At 46.4% G+C, this 13,678-nt stretch overlaps 1 protein-coding gene across 1 annotated transcript in view; it reads right to left on the reverse strand.

Moving 5' to 3' along the window:
• SHC2 (SHC adaptor protein 2) overlaps positions 1-13,678 on the reverse strand; it is a 37,051-nt gene that overhangs the window by 16,610 nt on the left and 6,763 nt on the right. Inside the window, exons 3-5 of the mRNA XM_033136899.1 lie at positions 8,618-8,678; positions 7,556-7,675; positions 3,890-3,943 (exon numbers count right to left, since the gene is read on the reverse strand). Of these exons, the coding sequence (XP_032992790.1) occupies positions 3,890-3,943; positions 7,556-7,675; positions 8,618-8,678 (235 nt within the window). The remainder of the gene's footprint in view (positions 1-3,889; positions 3,944-7,555; positions 7,676-8,617; positions 8,679-13,678) is intronic.

Raw genomic sequence — 13,678 nt, forward strand, 5'->3', positions numbered from 1 at the left:
TATCCGAAAACATTGATCACGGTGGAGCACTCGGGGGAGGGATGGCAAAAGAGCAATTAGCTAAAAGCCTCCTGGAACAGATGTGGGTTTGGACAGACGCCCGTGAGAATAAGTGAACGGGCCAAACAATCTTCCCTCCGGAGGGTCATAAAGCACAGCATCCGGAGAGGCCTAATGATAAATGGGGGGGCTGTTGGGCTGATGGGAGTCGTAGGCCAAGACATCTAGAGGGCAGCAGGTTGGCTTTGTCAAGAAAGGTGCTGCTGCTCAGTGGTTAGAGCACTTCCCCAGTCCAGTCCCCATTTGCATCTCCAGGCAGGGGAAGACTCAGGGGTGTAGCAAGGGGGCGGGGGGCCGCCCCGGGTTCCATAATGGAGGGGGTGACAAATTATCAAGGAACAATTTGGGGGGGGATTTGGAAAAAAAATTGATATTTTTTTTTTAATGCCTGCTCCGAAGGTCTTATCTTACTATACTAGGGATTATATAGCTATATATGAAATTTCATGCATATCGGTTAATATCTTGACCCTCCTCCACCAAAATAGCTGTTCGCTTGGCTGTTTTCCTATGTCGCGAAGGCTGAAATATCAGTTCAGTGGGAGCACTTACTGCTCCCAACCTTAACCCTGTGGAAAGCCATCTAATTAGACTTTAGTTTGATTTTGAGATGCTTTTAGGAGGTAATTTAATTATTGTTTGATTTTTATACCAATGTTATGTACCTGATGTTAGCCACCCTGAGCCCAACTTCGGCTGGGGAGGGTGGGATATAAATAAAAGGTTTTTATTATTATTACTTGTTACTATTCCTTTGTAAGAAAATATGAAATAACTTAAAACCATTTTTGCACAGGGGGGGAATCAATGGGGGGGGTTGACAAGAAATTTTCCGCACCGGGTACCACCTGACCTTCCCATGCCTGCGGGGGAGGTGACAAAAAAATTTTTTGCCCCCGGGTATCAATTTACCTTGCTACGCCCCGGGAAGACTTCCAGCAGTTTCAACAGGTGTACTTGGAGGAAGGTGGCGCTGTGGTCTAAACCACTGAGCCTCTTGGGCTTGACAATCAGAAGGTCAGCAGTTCGAATCCCCACAACGGGTTGAGCTCCTGTTGCTCTGTCCCAGCTCCTGCCAACCTAGCAGTTCGAAAGCACACCAGCGCAAGTAGATAAATAGGTACCGCTGCGGCGGGAAGGTAAACGGCGTTTCTGTGCGCTGCTCTGGTTTCCCATCACGGCGTCCCGTTGCGCCAGAAGTGGTTTAGTCCTGCTGGCCACATGACCTGGAAAACCGTCTGTGGACAAACGCCGGCTCCCTCAGCCTGAAAGCAAGATGAGCGCCGCAACCCCATAGTCGCCTATGACAGGACTTAACTGTCCAGGGATCCTTTACCTTTACCTTTTACTCTGAGGAAGACTAACGTTTGGGAGGGCCAATCCGTTGCCTCCCTTCTGGGGTGTCCCAGGAGTAGGGGAAAAATGTGGGTCACTGATAGGACCTGCCATTAGAGGGTGGGGAGGCTGCCTTTCCCATTCCTCTCTCCCCTCCCACGTCGAAGTTTTCCTAGGATGACAGAGTACCCGGGGGATTCCGGGAAAACAAAATGGCGGCCAACACCAAGGGTGGCAAGCCACCAAAACTGGTTTCGGGGCCACTGCCACAAGCCGTAGCAACCAAAGGAATTGAAATTCAAGGGGAGGGGAGAAACCTCCGGAAAACGAGGAAAACAACCGTCAAATGAATGAACGGATAATGAAATGAATGTTGTTTTAACGAATGAATAATGCAATGTTCACATTTAATAGTGGGGGTGAAGAGGCTCACAGCAAACATTGTTGCACCCTGGTCTTTTCCGAAGGCCAGTGAAGACCTTTCTCTGCCTGGACAGAGATGGATCTCCCCTTCCTCCTTCATAGCTGAGCTATGGACGTCCCCATATTTGAATATTTGTTTACTGGCAAGTGGCCAACGGTGGCTAAGGTTATAGGTTATAACAAAAGCCTCCGAAGACCAGTTGTTGCTGGCAATTGCAAGCATTCCCCCATCTCTGTTCTGCGTTATTTCCTGTGCCCTCACCATCGCCTCACAACAACCCTGAGAGGTAGGCTGGCTCAGGCGCAGTGGTTTGGCCCAAGATCACCCGTGGAACTTCATGGCTGAATGGGGATTTGAACCCATTCTTAGGCTCCATTTGCAATATCCGTTTAAAGCAGCGTCATGCCACTTTAAACAGTCATGGTTTCTCGCAAGGAATCTTGGGAACTGTAGTTCAGTAAGGGCGCTGGGGCTTGTTAGGAGACACACACCCCTCTGCCGCTCAAAGAGCTAAAATTCCCAGAAGGTTTTAACGGCCAATCCCTCTTCTCAAGGAACTCTGGGTATTGTACTGAGGGGAAGAGGGGCCTCCCCAAATATACTTCCCAGAATTCTTAGGGGGGAAGCCATGACTGTTTACAGTATTTGGCTGGGCTTCCCCAGCCACTCTGGGCAGCTTCCAACAAAACATTAAAATACAATAATCAATCAAACATTAAAAGCTTCCCTAAACAGGGCTGCCTTCAGATCTGGTAGTTGTTCTCTTTGACATCTGGTGGGAGGGCGTTCCACAGGGCGGGAGCCACCACCGAGAAGGCCCTCTGCCTGGTTCCCTGTAACTTGGCTTCTAGGAGGGAGGGAACCGCCTGAAGGCCCTCGGCGCTGGTCCTCAGCGTCCGGGTAGATCGATTGGGGTGGAGACGCTCCTTCAGGACAGTTACAAGTAGGTAGCCGTGTTGGTCTGCCATAGTCAAAACAAAACAAAATTTTAAAAATCCCTTCCAGTAGCACCAACTAAGTTTGTTCTTGGTACGAGCTTTCGTGTGCATGTATCTGAAGAAGTGCGCGTGCACACGAAAGCTCATACCAAGAACAAACTTTGTTGTTCAGTCGTTCAGTCGTGTCCGACTCTTCGTGACCCCATGGACCAGAGCACGCCAGGCACGCCTATCCTTCACTGCCTCCTGCAGTTTGGCCAAACTCATGTTAGTAGCTTCGAGAACACTGTCCAACCATCTCATCCTCTGTCATCCCCTTCTCCTTGTGCCCTCCATCTTTCCCAACATCAGGGTCTTTTCCAGGGAGTCTTCTCTTCTCATGAGGTGGCCAAAGTACTGGAGCCTCAACTTCAGGATCTGTCCTTCTAGTGAGCACTCAGGGCCGATTTCCTTGAGAATGGATAGGTTTGATCTTTTTGCAGTCCATGGGACTCTCAAGAGTCTCCTCCAGCACCATAATTCAAAAGCATCGGCGATCAGCCTTCTTGATGGTCCAGCTCTCACTTCTGTACATTACTGCAAACTTAGTTGGTCTCTAAGGTGCTACTGGAAGGAATCCTTCAGGACAGTGATATGAAATGGATTTAAATGCACAGTGCAGGTGGTTTCCTTGCAGGCAGGAAACCTCTGGCCCTCCAAATGTTACGGGACTACGGTCCTCATCTTCCATGCTGGCTGTGCCCGGTGGGAGTTATAGCCTGACAACATCTCAGGGGAACGCAGGCTGTGTTGCTTAATGCTTGTTTAGGAGAGCTTTTGGTGTTTAATAGACTATTGTATTTTAATATTCTGTTGGAAGCCACCCAGAGTGGCTGGGGAACAAATGTATTATTATTATTATTATTATTATTATTATTATTATTATTATTATTATTATCATTTCCATGCAGGCCCATTCCTACAGTCCTTTCGGCACAGCTTTATTTTGGAAAAGCGTGATAGGAGCACGGTCGTCCTGTGATTCATCCGTCCCAGATGTGAGGGCCTGTGTCTCTTCCCTGACTGCTCCCGCAGTTTGATACACACACACACACACACACACACACGCCAAAGCTTTCGAACCCCCCCTTACCGTATCACCCCCTGAAGCGAAGGAGATGGATTGCATGTGGTGGTTCGCGATGATCTGTGATGGAAAGAGACAGGCAGAGGTGGGTGGGTGGGTGGGTGGGAGGGAGGGAGAGGGGTTGAGAAGAGTTTGACAGACACGGAGGACAAAGAAGGTCACGGGGATGACTTAGCCATTGCTCAGCGACTGGGTCGATATAGAGCAGTTGGAGAGAGGGGGGGGGACTCAGCAGATCGATCTGCACTCGAGCCTCTCAGGTGGGGGGACCAAGGCCTTCCTCAAAAACATTGGGGTGGCCCAGGCTGATTTCGGCACAGAACGGGGGACAGGACAACCTTGGGGCGGGGTGAAACCCCCCCAGCCCCATACGGATTGGCGAGGTCTTCGCAGGGAGCCCCACCGCCAGCGCCGCTGAGACAATCTGCCCTCTCTGATGTCACGACGCCTGGAACAAGCGGATATATAAACGTGTTCCATTTGGTTCCTCGTTTACCCAGTCTCCAATTATTGTTGTTGTTGTTGTTGTTGTTGTTGTTGCTGCTGCTGTTGTTGATGATGATGTTGTTGTTGTTGTTGTTGTTATTTAAAAACCCCAATTAAAAAATAATAATAATTAAAATCACCAATAAGCTAAATACCTGATTAAAACAGATTCTACATACATAGCTGGCTTCCGCGAAACAGAAATGGCACTTGCTAAAAACTTTGGGAAAGGCGATTCTGCAAGCGAATGTGTTTTTTTTTGCATGTTACGCTGTGTTACAACCGTTTTTGTACGCGTTGCTCAACTAGGGAACTGCAGTCCGAAATTCAGAGGTGTGCAAACAACTTACGGATGCTGTTTTCTTCTGGGAAGTGGCCATTCCATAAATGCAAATGGAATTGGATTCCCACCCCACCTGACAACCTTACCTGGGCCAGCTTTGGTGACCATTGTCAGGGGCCAACGCAGGCCAAGCTGTTGCCGTCCAATGACTCAGACTACAAATCCCATCAGCCCCGGCTAACACTAGGCCTGGCCAATCCAGGGTGCTGATCTACATCTGGAGGGCGGGGCTTGATACCTGTGGTCGTTCATTCCCGGGCAGCTCATTTGGATAAAATTCTGGCATTTTTCCCAGTCTTAAACTTCAGTTCTCTACATTTTTTGCAGCCATTGGCTAATTATATACAGTGGTACCTCGCAAGACGAATGCCTCGCACAACAAAAAACTTGCTAGACAAAAGGGTTTTGCGATTTTTAGGTGACTCGCAAGACAAATTTTTCTATGGCCGTGCTTCGCAAGACGAAAATTTCAATGCATTCCTATGGGAATTAAATTCCTATGCATTCCTATGGTCGCGCTTCGCAAGATGAATTTTTCGCAATACGAAACGACTTGCAGAACGAATTAATTTCATCTTGCGAGGCACCACTGTACCCCGTATTTTCTGGCATATAAGACGACTGGGCGTATAAGACGACCCCCAGCTTTTCCAGTTAAAATATAGAGTTTGAGATATACTCGACTGCAGATTCTCCACCCGGAATATAAGACGACCCCTGACTTTTGAGAAGATTTTCCTGGGTTAAAAAGCAGTCTTATACGCCAGAATATACAGTAACCAGATCTAGATGCGTTTTGCTTCTGGCTTGCTAGATGGTAATCAAGGGCTCTGTTGTTATCTGGGCTACGGCCTTATTTTTTTTGCATTTACAGGTGAAACTCGAAAAATTAGAATATTGTGGAAAAGTCCATTTGTTTTCATTAGCTACTGGAGTTTAATAGATGAGATAGACTCGTGACATGCCCAAAATTTGGGGGGCGTCTTATACATGGATAGATCTCTCCCCGTGTTCTTAAACCGGAGTTCCCAAAACTTGGGGGCATCTTATAGACAGAAAAATATGGTATTAAAAACATCTTGAAAGTTTGCAAGCACTTTGGCTTGGATTTATCCCAATAAATGTATTTTTTCCCCCTATGCAGTGTTGACGACTCTTCACATTTTTGGAAGCACTTTCCCCCAAACATAGCACAACCTTTCTACGCAATTTTTAGGAATGCAGGTTCATTTTTATGCACCTTTCCTCCCCTAATTCGCGCATTTTTGCTTGGTCGGAGAACCGCGTTGCAAAATTCAGACCAGTGCGGATTTCGAGGGACGGCTGTGTTTTTGGTTCTCGTGTTCTTCCGGAAAGAATGGGTTCGATAGATTTGGCTTTAAATGCAAACCAAGTTGAATTTCTTCCCCCTGTTCCAGCCGGGACTGAGGTTGCTGGTTCACGGGCACACAGAGTCCCTGATGGGGGTTGCCAAATTATTTCCTCTTCCTGTAAATTTGGGCTGACACAACACCCCCTCCAAAAAAAGGCGGGGGTTGAATTTAACAAACAAGTTAGTCCTTGTCGAAAGGTGTTTCCCCCCAAAAAACAGCAATGAAACAGAAGTATTTCACTGAATCTGCTACATTTGCCTGTGGTGACATCATAAATTCAGCACATAATCCCTGATTGACAAGACCAGGCATCCCCAATCTCGCCCCTCCAGATGTTTTTGGGACTACAACTCCCATCATCCCTAGCTAACAGGACCAGTGGTAAGGGATAATGGGAATTGTAGTCCCAAAACATCTGGAGGGTCGAGATTGGGGATGCCTGGACTAGACCAACCATGTGACCAGCTGAGGAAGTATTGCCCTCTGTGACATCATCCGTTCAACTTGTGATCCTGCGTAACCATATGTTGGGAGGGGGGGAGTATGTTCCCCTCGGCATTTGGGTATCACATCTACACAGCATCTCCCATCTTACTTCTCATCCCTTACCACTGCAAAACATCGTTTTGCGTTTATTAAGGCAAGGTTTCATGCCTTTCCTTCCGGGGTCATGTCACATAGATTCTCTAGGGGCCGTGTATCAGATTTATGCTCGTGTGATGAGTTGTCGAGGGAATCCCTCCTGCATATTGTTTTTTCATCTGCCCTTTATACGGTGATGTCAGGAGAAATTTGTTGAGCCCACTGGTCCAAAAATTCTCTGGACTTCCAGTTGAGATCCAGCTTGCCCTTTTACTCCAGGATTCTAACCTAACAGTAACCTTGCAAGTGGCAAGGTATCTGACTTCGGTTCTGAACCGTAAGAGGCGAAATGGCCTATTACAGGAGTCCTAGTGGTTCATTTCCACCCCTTTTGGGCCAATAACTCCTGATAGCACCATAGGTTGAATTTAAATTTATTTTTCCTGATTGTAAATATTTTATGTTATTATTCCTATTTTAATGTAATTATTTTAGCTGTTTCCGCATGGATTGTAAGGCAGGTATGATTTGTGTGTCTATTTATGTATGAGCTTATAGCTGCAATAAAGTTTATTATTATTATTATAACTTGTGATCCCTGATTGACTAGGACCACACATATGACTAGCCCAGGAATTGTTGCCCTCTAACTTGGCTTCGTTGACCCTCAGTGACATCACCCAATCACTGCAAGATCTCTGATTTTCTAGGAACACCCTGCGGCTGGTCCAGGAACTGTTGCCCTCCCTCCACCTTGGCTTCATTTGCCCACAGTGACATCACTATGTGAGCCCTGATTGGCAAGGATCACGCCTGTGACAAAATGGGTGGTTGAAGGGCCCTAAGCTGAGAATATTGGGATATTGGGGGGGAGCACTGAGGGCTTACCTGACGGGTTGTAGGGATCATGAGATTCAGCCCGTCGATGGAAATGTTGACCGCTATACTAATGCCAGCGAAACGGAGGTTGCTTTTGCCGAGAATTGAGAAGAGAGCTTTGTTAGGTGCCTGGGAAGAGAGAGGGAAGTAGGAGAGAGGGTCATGCCAAACAACTTGTGAAAAAACTTAATCCTTTATGGCCATTTCTGCATCACAGCTGTCCATGGAGGCACAGGTCAATTCTGTGTCCAGGGCAGCTCCATCTGGTACGCAGGCTGAGACCCTCCCTGCCTGCGCACTGTCTCTCCAGAGTGGTGCATGCTCTGGTTATCTCCCGCTTGGACTACTGCCATGCGCTCTCCGTGAAGCTACCTTTGAAGGTGACCTGGAAACTACAACTAATCCAGACTGGTGACTGGGAGCGGCCGCCGAGACCATATAACTCCGGTCCTGAAAGACCTACATTGGCTCCCAGTACGTTTCTGAGCACCATTCAAAGTGTTGGTGCTGACCTTGAAAGCCCTAAACGGCCCTGTATCCCTGAAGGAGCGTCTCCACCCCCATCGTCCCGCCTGGACACTGAGGTCCAGCTCCGAGGGCCTCCTGGCGGTTCCCTCCCTGCGAGAAGTGAGGTTACAGGGAACCAGGCAGAGGGCCTTCTCAGTGTTGGCACCCGCCCTGTGGAACACCCAGCCACCAGACGTCAAGGTAATAAACAACTCTCTGACTTTTAGATGACATCTGAAGGCAGCCCTGTTTAGGGAAGTTTTTAATGTTTGAAGTTTTATTCTGTTTTTAGTGTTCTGTTGGGAGCTGCTCAGAGTGGCTGGGGAAACCCGGCCAGATGGGCAGGGTAGGAATAATAATAATAATAATAATAATAATAATAATAATATAGTATTAGTATTACACACGGGAGTGTTTCCCAGCCCTACCCAGAAATGCCATTGGGGACTGAACCTGGGTCCTTCTACCCACAAAGCAGATGTTCTGCCACTGAGCTGTGGTCCAGCCAAAAACTACTGATTTATGCAATAATTTCATAGAGGGTGGGGAGGATATCAAACCCACCTTCTTCTTCCAGGTCCCTTTGACTCCCGGGACAGCTTCGTACAGTCTGTTGATGGCTTCCCTGGAAAAGGGAAAAACAATTCCAGAATATCAGCTACGGATAATAAATGGCTCACTGCTGGGCCCCTCTCTATCTAGTCAAGCGTGGGTCACCACAAACATGTAAACACACCAGCCTACCTTTATATTACTTTTATTTTATTTATTTAGACTTATAGGTAAATGTAAAGGACCCCTGGACGGTTAAGTCCCGTCAAAGGCGATTATAGGGGTTGCGGCGCTCATCTCGCTTTCAGGCTAAGGGAGCCGGTGTTTGTCCACAGACAGCGTTCCGGATCATGCGGCCAGCAGGACTAAACCGCTTCTGGCGCAACGGGACACCGTGACGGAAACCAGAGCGCACGGAAACGCCGTTTACCTTCCCGCTGTAGTGGTACCTATTTATCTGCTTGCGCCGGCGTGCTTTCGAATTGCTAGGTTGGCAGGAACAGGGACAGAGCAATGGGAGCTCACCCCGTCACGGGGATTCAAACTGCCGACCTTCTGATTGACAAGCCCTAGGCTCTGTGGTTTAGACCACAGTGCCACCTGCGTCCGTATGTCCACTCTAGGCAACAGGAAACACACACACACACCCCATTTATTTTTTAGCTACGGTATTACAGGTGTAACTCGGAAAATTAGAATATCGTGGAAAGGTTCATTTCTTTCAGTAATTCAACTTAAAAGGTGAAACTAATATATGAGATGGACTCACGACATGCAAAGCGAGATGTGTCAAGCCTTTATTTGTTATAATTGTGATGATTATGGCGTACAGCTGATGAGAACCCCAAATTAACAATCTCAACTTTGGGGTTTTCATCAGCTGTGTGCCATAATCATCACAATTATAACAAGCAAAGGTTTGACATATCTCGCTTTGCATGTCATGAGTCTATTTCATATATTTCGTATATTAGTTTCACCTTTTAAGTTGAATTACTGAAAGAAATGAACCTTTACAAGATATTCAAATTTTTCGAGTTTCACCTGTAATCTTACGTAACACACCTGCTTCTAATTTTTCGAGTTTCACCTGTAGCTGGCTGGATTTATAAGAACACCAGAAGATGTTCTCATCAAGGGCCACATCATCTGCAATTCAGGGGATCGTAAATGGTGATGTTGCTGTTTAATGTTTGAATTTAAATTTGCAATGTAAGACTAAATTTAAAAAACGTTTTTCTCCTCCTCTCGTGACACTGGGGTTTGTGGGCATCAACTGAAGCGCAGTGCGGTAAGATTTTCCAACATATTTTTATATGCTTCAGTATACCTGAAGGAGCATCTCCACCCCCATCGTCCAGCCTGGACACTGAGGTCCAGTTCCAAGGGCCTTCTGGAGGTTCCCTCCATGCAAGAAATGACACTAAAGGGAACCAGGCAGAGGGCCTTCTTGGTGGTGGCGCCCTCCCAATCAGATGTCAAGGAAATAAACAACTATCTGACTTTTAGAAGACATCTGAAGGCAGCCCTGTTTAGAAAAGTTCTTAATGACAGATGTTTTAATGTTACAGGTAGGTAGCCGTGTTGGTCTGCCATAGTCAAAACAAGATAAAAAATAATAAAAAATCCTTCCAGTAGCAACTTAGAGACCAACTAAGTTTGTTCTTGGTATGAGCTTTCGTGTGCATGCACACTTCTTCAGATACACTGAAACAGAAGTCAGATGTTTTAATGTATTTTTAATCTTTTGTCAGAGGCTGCCCAGAGTGGCTGGGGAGGCCGAGCCAGATGGGTGGGGTATAAGTAATAAATTATTATTATTATTATTATTATTATTATTATTATTATTATTAAATTTTTCAGCGGGGAAGATGCAGGGCGGATAAAAGGAAGCCCTTCTCTACACAGCGCAGAGCTAAACTGTGGAACCCCCTCCCACAGGGGGCAGTGACGTCCAGCAACGCAGCAACGTAAGAGATTATGAAAGAGGTTGATTCAATTCATGATCCCACCAAGCCGGCGGTTAATTGGGGGCGGTCAAACGAAGGCAATTTGCAACGAGAGAGGCAGAGACCAGGGAGGTGTTGGAGCAGAGGTTCGGGGAGGGAGAGAGAAGAGCTACAGAGGCAGACCTCCCAGCCTATCCCCCCTGCTGGCACAGAAATCCCTATCAGAGCGATCCATTCCCCCCACCCCAAGCAAACTTGCTGCCTGCGCATTAGGACTCCAAAGTCATTGGGGTCGGCAGGTGAGAAGGGGCAGCGTCTCTTCAATAATGCATGGCCCTCCTGCCCCACTGCGGAGACGCCTTCCTTCTCCGGTTACCCACCATCGATCTGCACTTTGCACGGGCGAGAGAAGGGGGCTACCCCCTCACTGTGGTTCCCCCTCCCTCCTCCTGCCCGTAGGGCTGATGCGTCAAGCACCCCCCAGGGCAGTCCTCGTCTCGGACACGAGTGCGTTAGGAAGGTCCCCCTTCCGCACTGGATGTTTAAAGGAAGACCGTCCCACTTTAACCCTCTGCAACCACAGCAAATATTTAAAGCGCCACTAAAAAGGTAAAGGACCCCCGACAGTTAAGTCCAGTTGCGGACGACTCTCGGGTTGCGGCGCTCATCTCGCTTTACTGGCCGAGGGAGCCGGCATTTGGCCGCAGACAGTTTTTTCTGGGTCGTGTGGCCAGCATGACTAAGCCGCTTCTGGCGAAACCAGAGCAGCGCACAGAAACAATGTGGTATCTGAAGAAGTGTGCATGCACACGAAAGCTCATACCAAGAACAAACTTAGTTGGTCTCTAAGGTGCTACTGGAAGGAATTTAATTTTGTTTTGTTTTGACTATGGCAGACCAACACGGCTACCTGCCTGCAACTGGCACAGAAACAATGTTTACTTTCCCGATGGAGTGGTACCTATTTATCTATTTATGCTGGCGTGCTTTCGAACTGCTAGGTTTGCAGGAGCTGGGACCAAGCAACAGGAGCTCACCCCGTCGTGGGGATTCGAACCACCGACCCTCCGATCGGCAAGCCCTAGGCTCAGTGGTTTAGACCACAGTGCCACTACACCATGTTAAATAGTCATGTCCCCACTCCCGAATCCTGGGAGCTGCAGTTTGTTAAGGGTTCTGAGACACACCCCACCCCCATTCTCTCCCCCCTCCATGGAGCGATTTAATATTATTATTATTATTATTATTATTATTATTATTATTATTATTATTATTTTAACCACAGAGCCTAGGGCTTGCTGATCAAATGGTCGGCGGTTCGAATCCCCGCAATGACGGGGTGAGCTCCCGTTGCTCGGTCCCTGCTCCTGCCCACCTAGCAGTTTGAAAGCACATCAAAGTACAAGTAGATAAATAGGTACCGCTCTGGCGGGAAGGTAAACGGTGTTTCCGTGCGCTGCTCTGGTTCGCCAGAAGCGCCTTTGTCCTGCTGGACACATGACCCGGAAGCTGGACGCCAGCTCCCTCGGCCAGTAAAACGAGATGAGCGCCGCAACCCCAGAGTCGTCCGCGACTGGACCTAACGGTCAGGGGTCCCTTTACCTTTACCTTTATCCTGTTGTTTTTTTTAATAAGATTTTTATTATTTTCCATTAAGACAAAAGAAAACATAACATAAACACCAACATTAACACTATAAAAACACAATACATAAACACAATCAAACAATAACAATAAAAAGAAACATATACAAACCTTAAACTAACACTTATTTTCTTACTTTTCTTGGTACTATCTTCTCTGTTTTGGGGGCTTCCCCCGTTCCCTCCACTGTCTTCAAAATCGTATCTATCTTCTAGGTAGCTTTGTATCTTATTCCATTAACATTTGCCCAATTTTTAATATGCTTAACTTTACTTAATCAGATACCTAATCAAATATAAATCTTAACTTAAACACCAAATCTTAACATATTTTCTAGCAAATAAATCATCACACACAAAAATTTCTTCCTAACAAATTTATCTAACATAAACCTACTAAAGCCGATCTTCTATTTAATTCTGCTCAAATGTTCAATTTTACTGATTTAACTAAGTAGTCTTTGAATTTCTTCCAATCTTGTGACACCTTCTCCTCCCTCTGGTCCCGGATTCTGGCGGTCAGTTCTGCGAGTTCCATATAATCCATCATCTTCATCTGCCATTCTTCCACTGTTGGTATCTCCTCACCTTTCCATGTTCTTGCCAATAGTATTCTGGCTGCTGTTGTGGCATACATAAAAAACACTCTATCCTGACTGGGTATCTCTTCATTGGTTATGCTCAGGAGGAATGCCTCTGGTTTCTTGCTAAAGGTAACTTTCATTACCTTTTAAAGCTCATTATAAATCTTATCCCAGAAGGCATTAACCGTTGGGCACAACCACCACATATGAAAAAAGGTACCTTTCGCATGTTTACATTTCCAACATACATCTGACATTTTGGTATTCATCTTGGCTATCTTAACTGGTGTCAAATACCATCTATATACCATTTTCATTATATTTTCTCTTAAACTATTACAAGCAGTGAATTTGATACCTTTCTGCCACAGTCTCTCCCAGTCATCCATCATAATATTATGACCTACATCTTTCGCCCAATCTATCATTGTCGATTTGACCAGCTCATCTTTCGTATGCCACTCTAGCAAAAGATTATACATTTTAGAAAGGTTCTTAAAGTTGGATTCTATCAGTTCTGTTTCCAGTTTCGATTTTTCTACTTGAAAACCAATTTTTCTGTCCATTTTAAATGTTTCATACACCTGGTGATATTGCAGCCAGTCGGGGACCTGATTTTTAACTTGGTCGTAACTTTTCAACTTAAATGAGTCCCCTTCCTGCTGCAATATATCCATGTATCGTAACCAACTTGCAGACATATTCGGTCTCTTATAGGCCTTGGCCTCCACTGGAGAGATCCATCTAGGAGTCTTTCTCTCCAGTAGGTCTTTGTATCTAGTCCAGACCTGATACAGGGATTTTCTAACAATATGAGTCTTAAAGGTTCTGTGAATTTTAACCTTGTCATACCAAAGGTATGCATGCCATCCAAACATATTATCGTGTCCTTCCAAG

Source organism: Lacerta agilis, chromosome 18, assembly GCF_009819535.1.
Source record: "Lacerta agilis isolate rLacAgi1 chromosome 18, rLacAgi1.pri, whole genome shotgun sequence".
NCBI lineage: Eukaryota > Metazoa > Chordata > Lepidosauria > Squamata > Lacertidae > Lacerta > Lacerta agilis.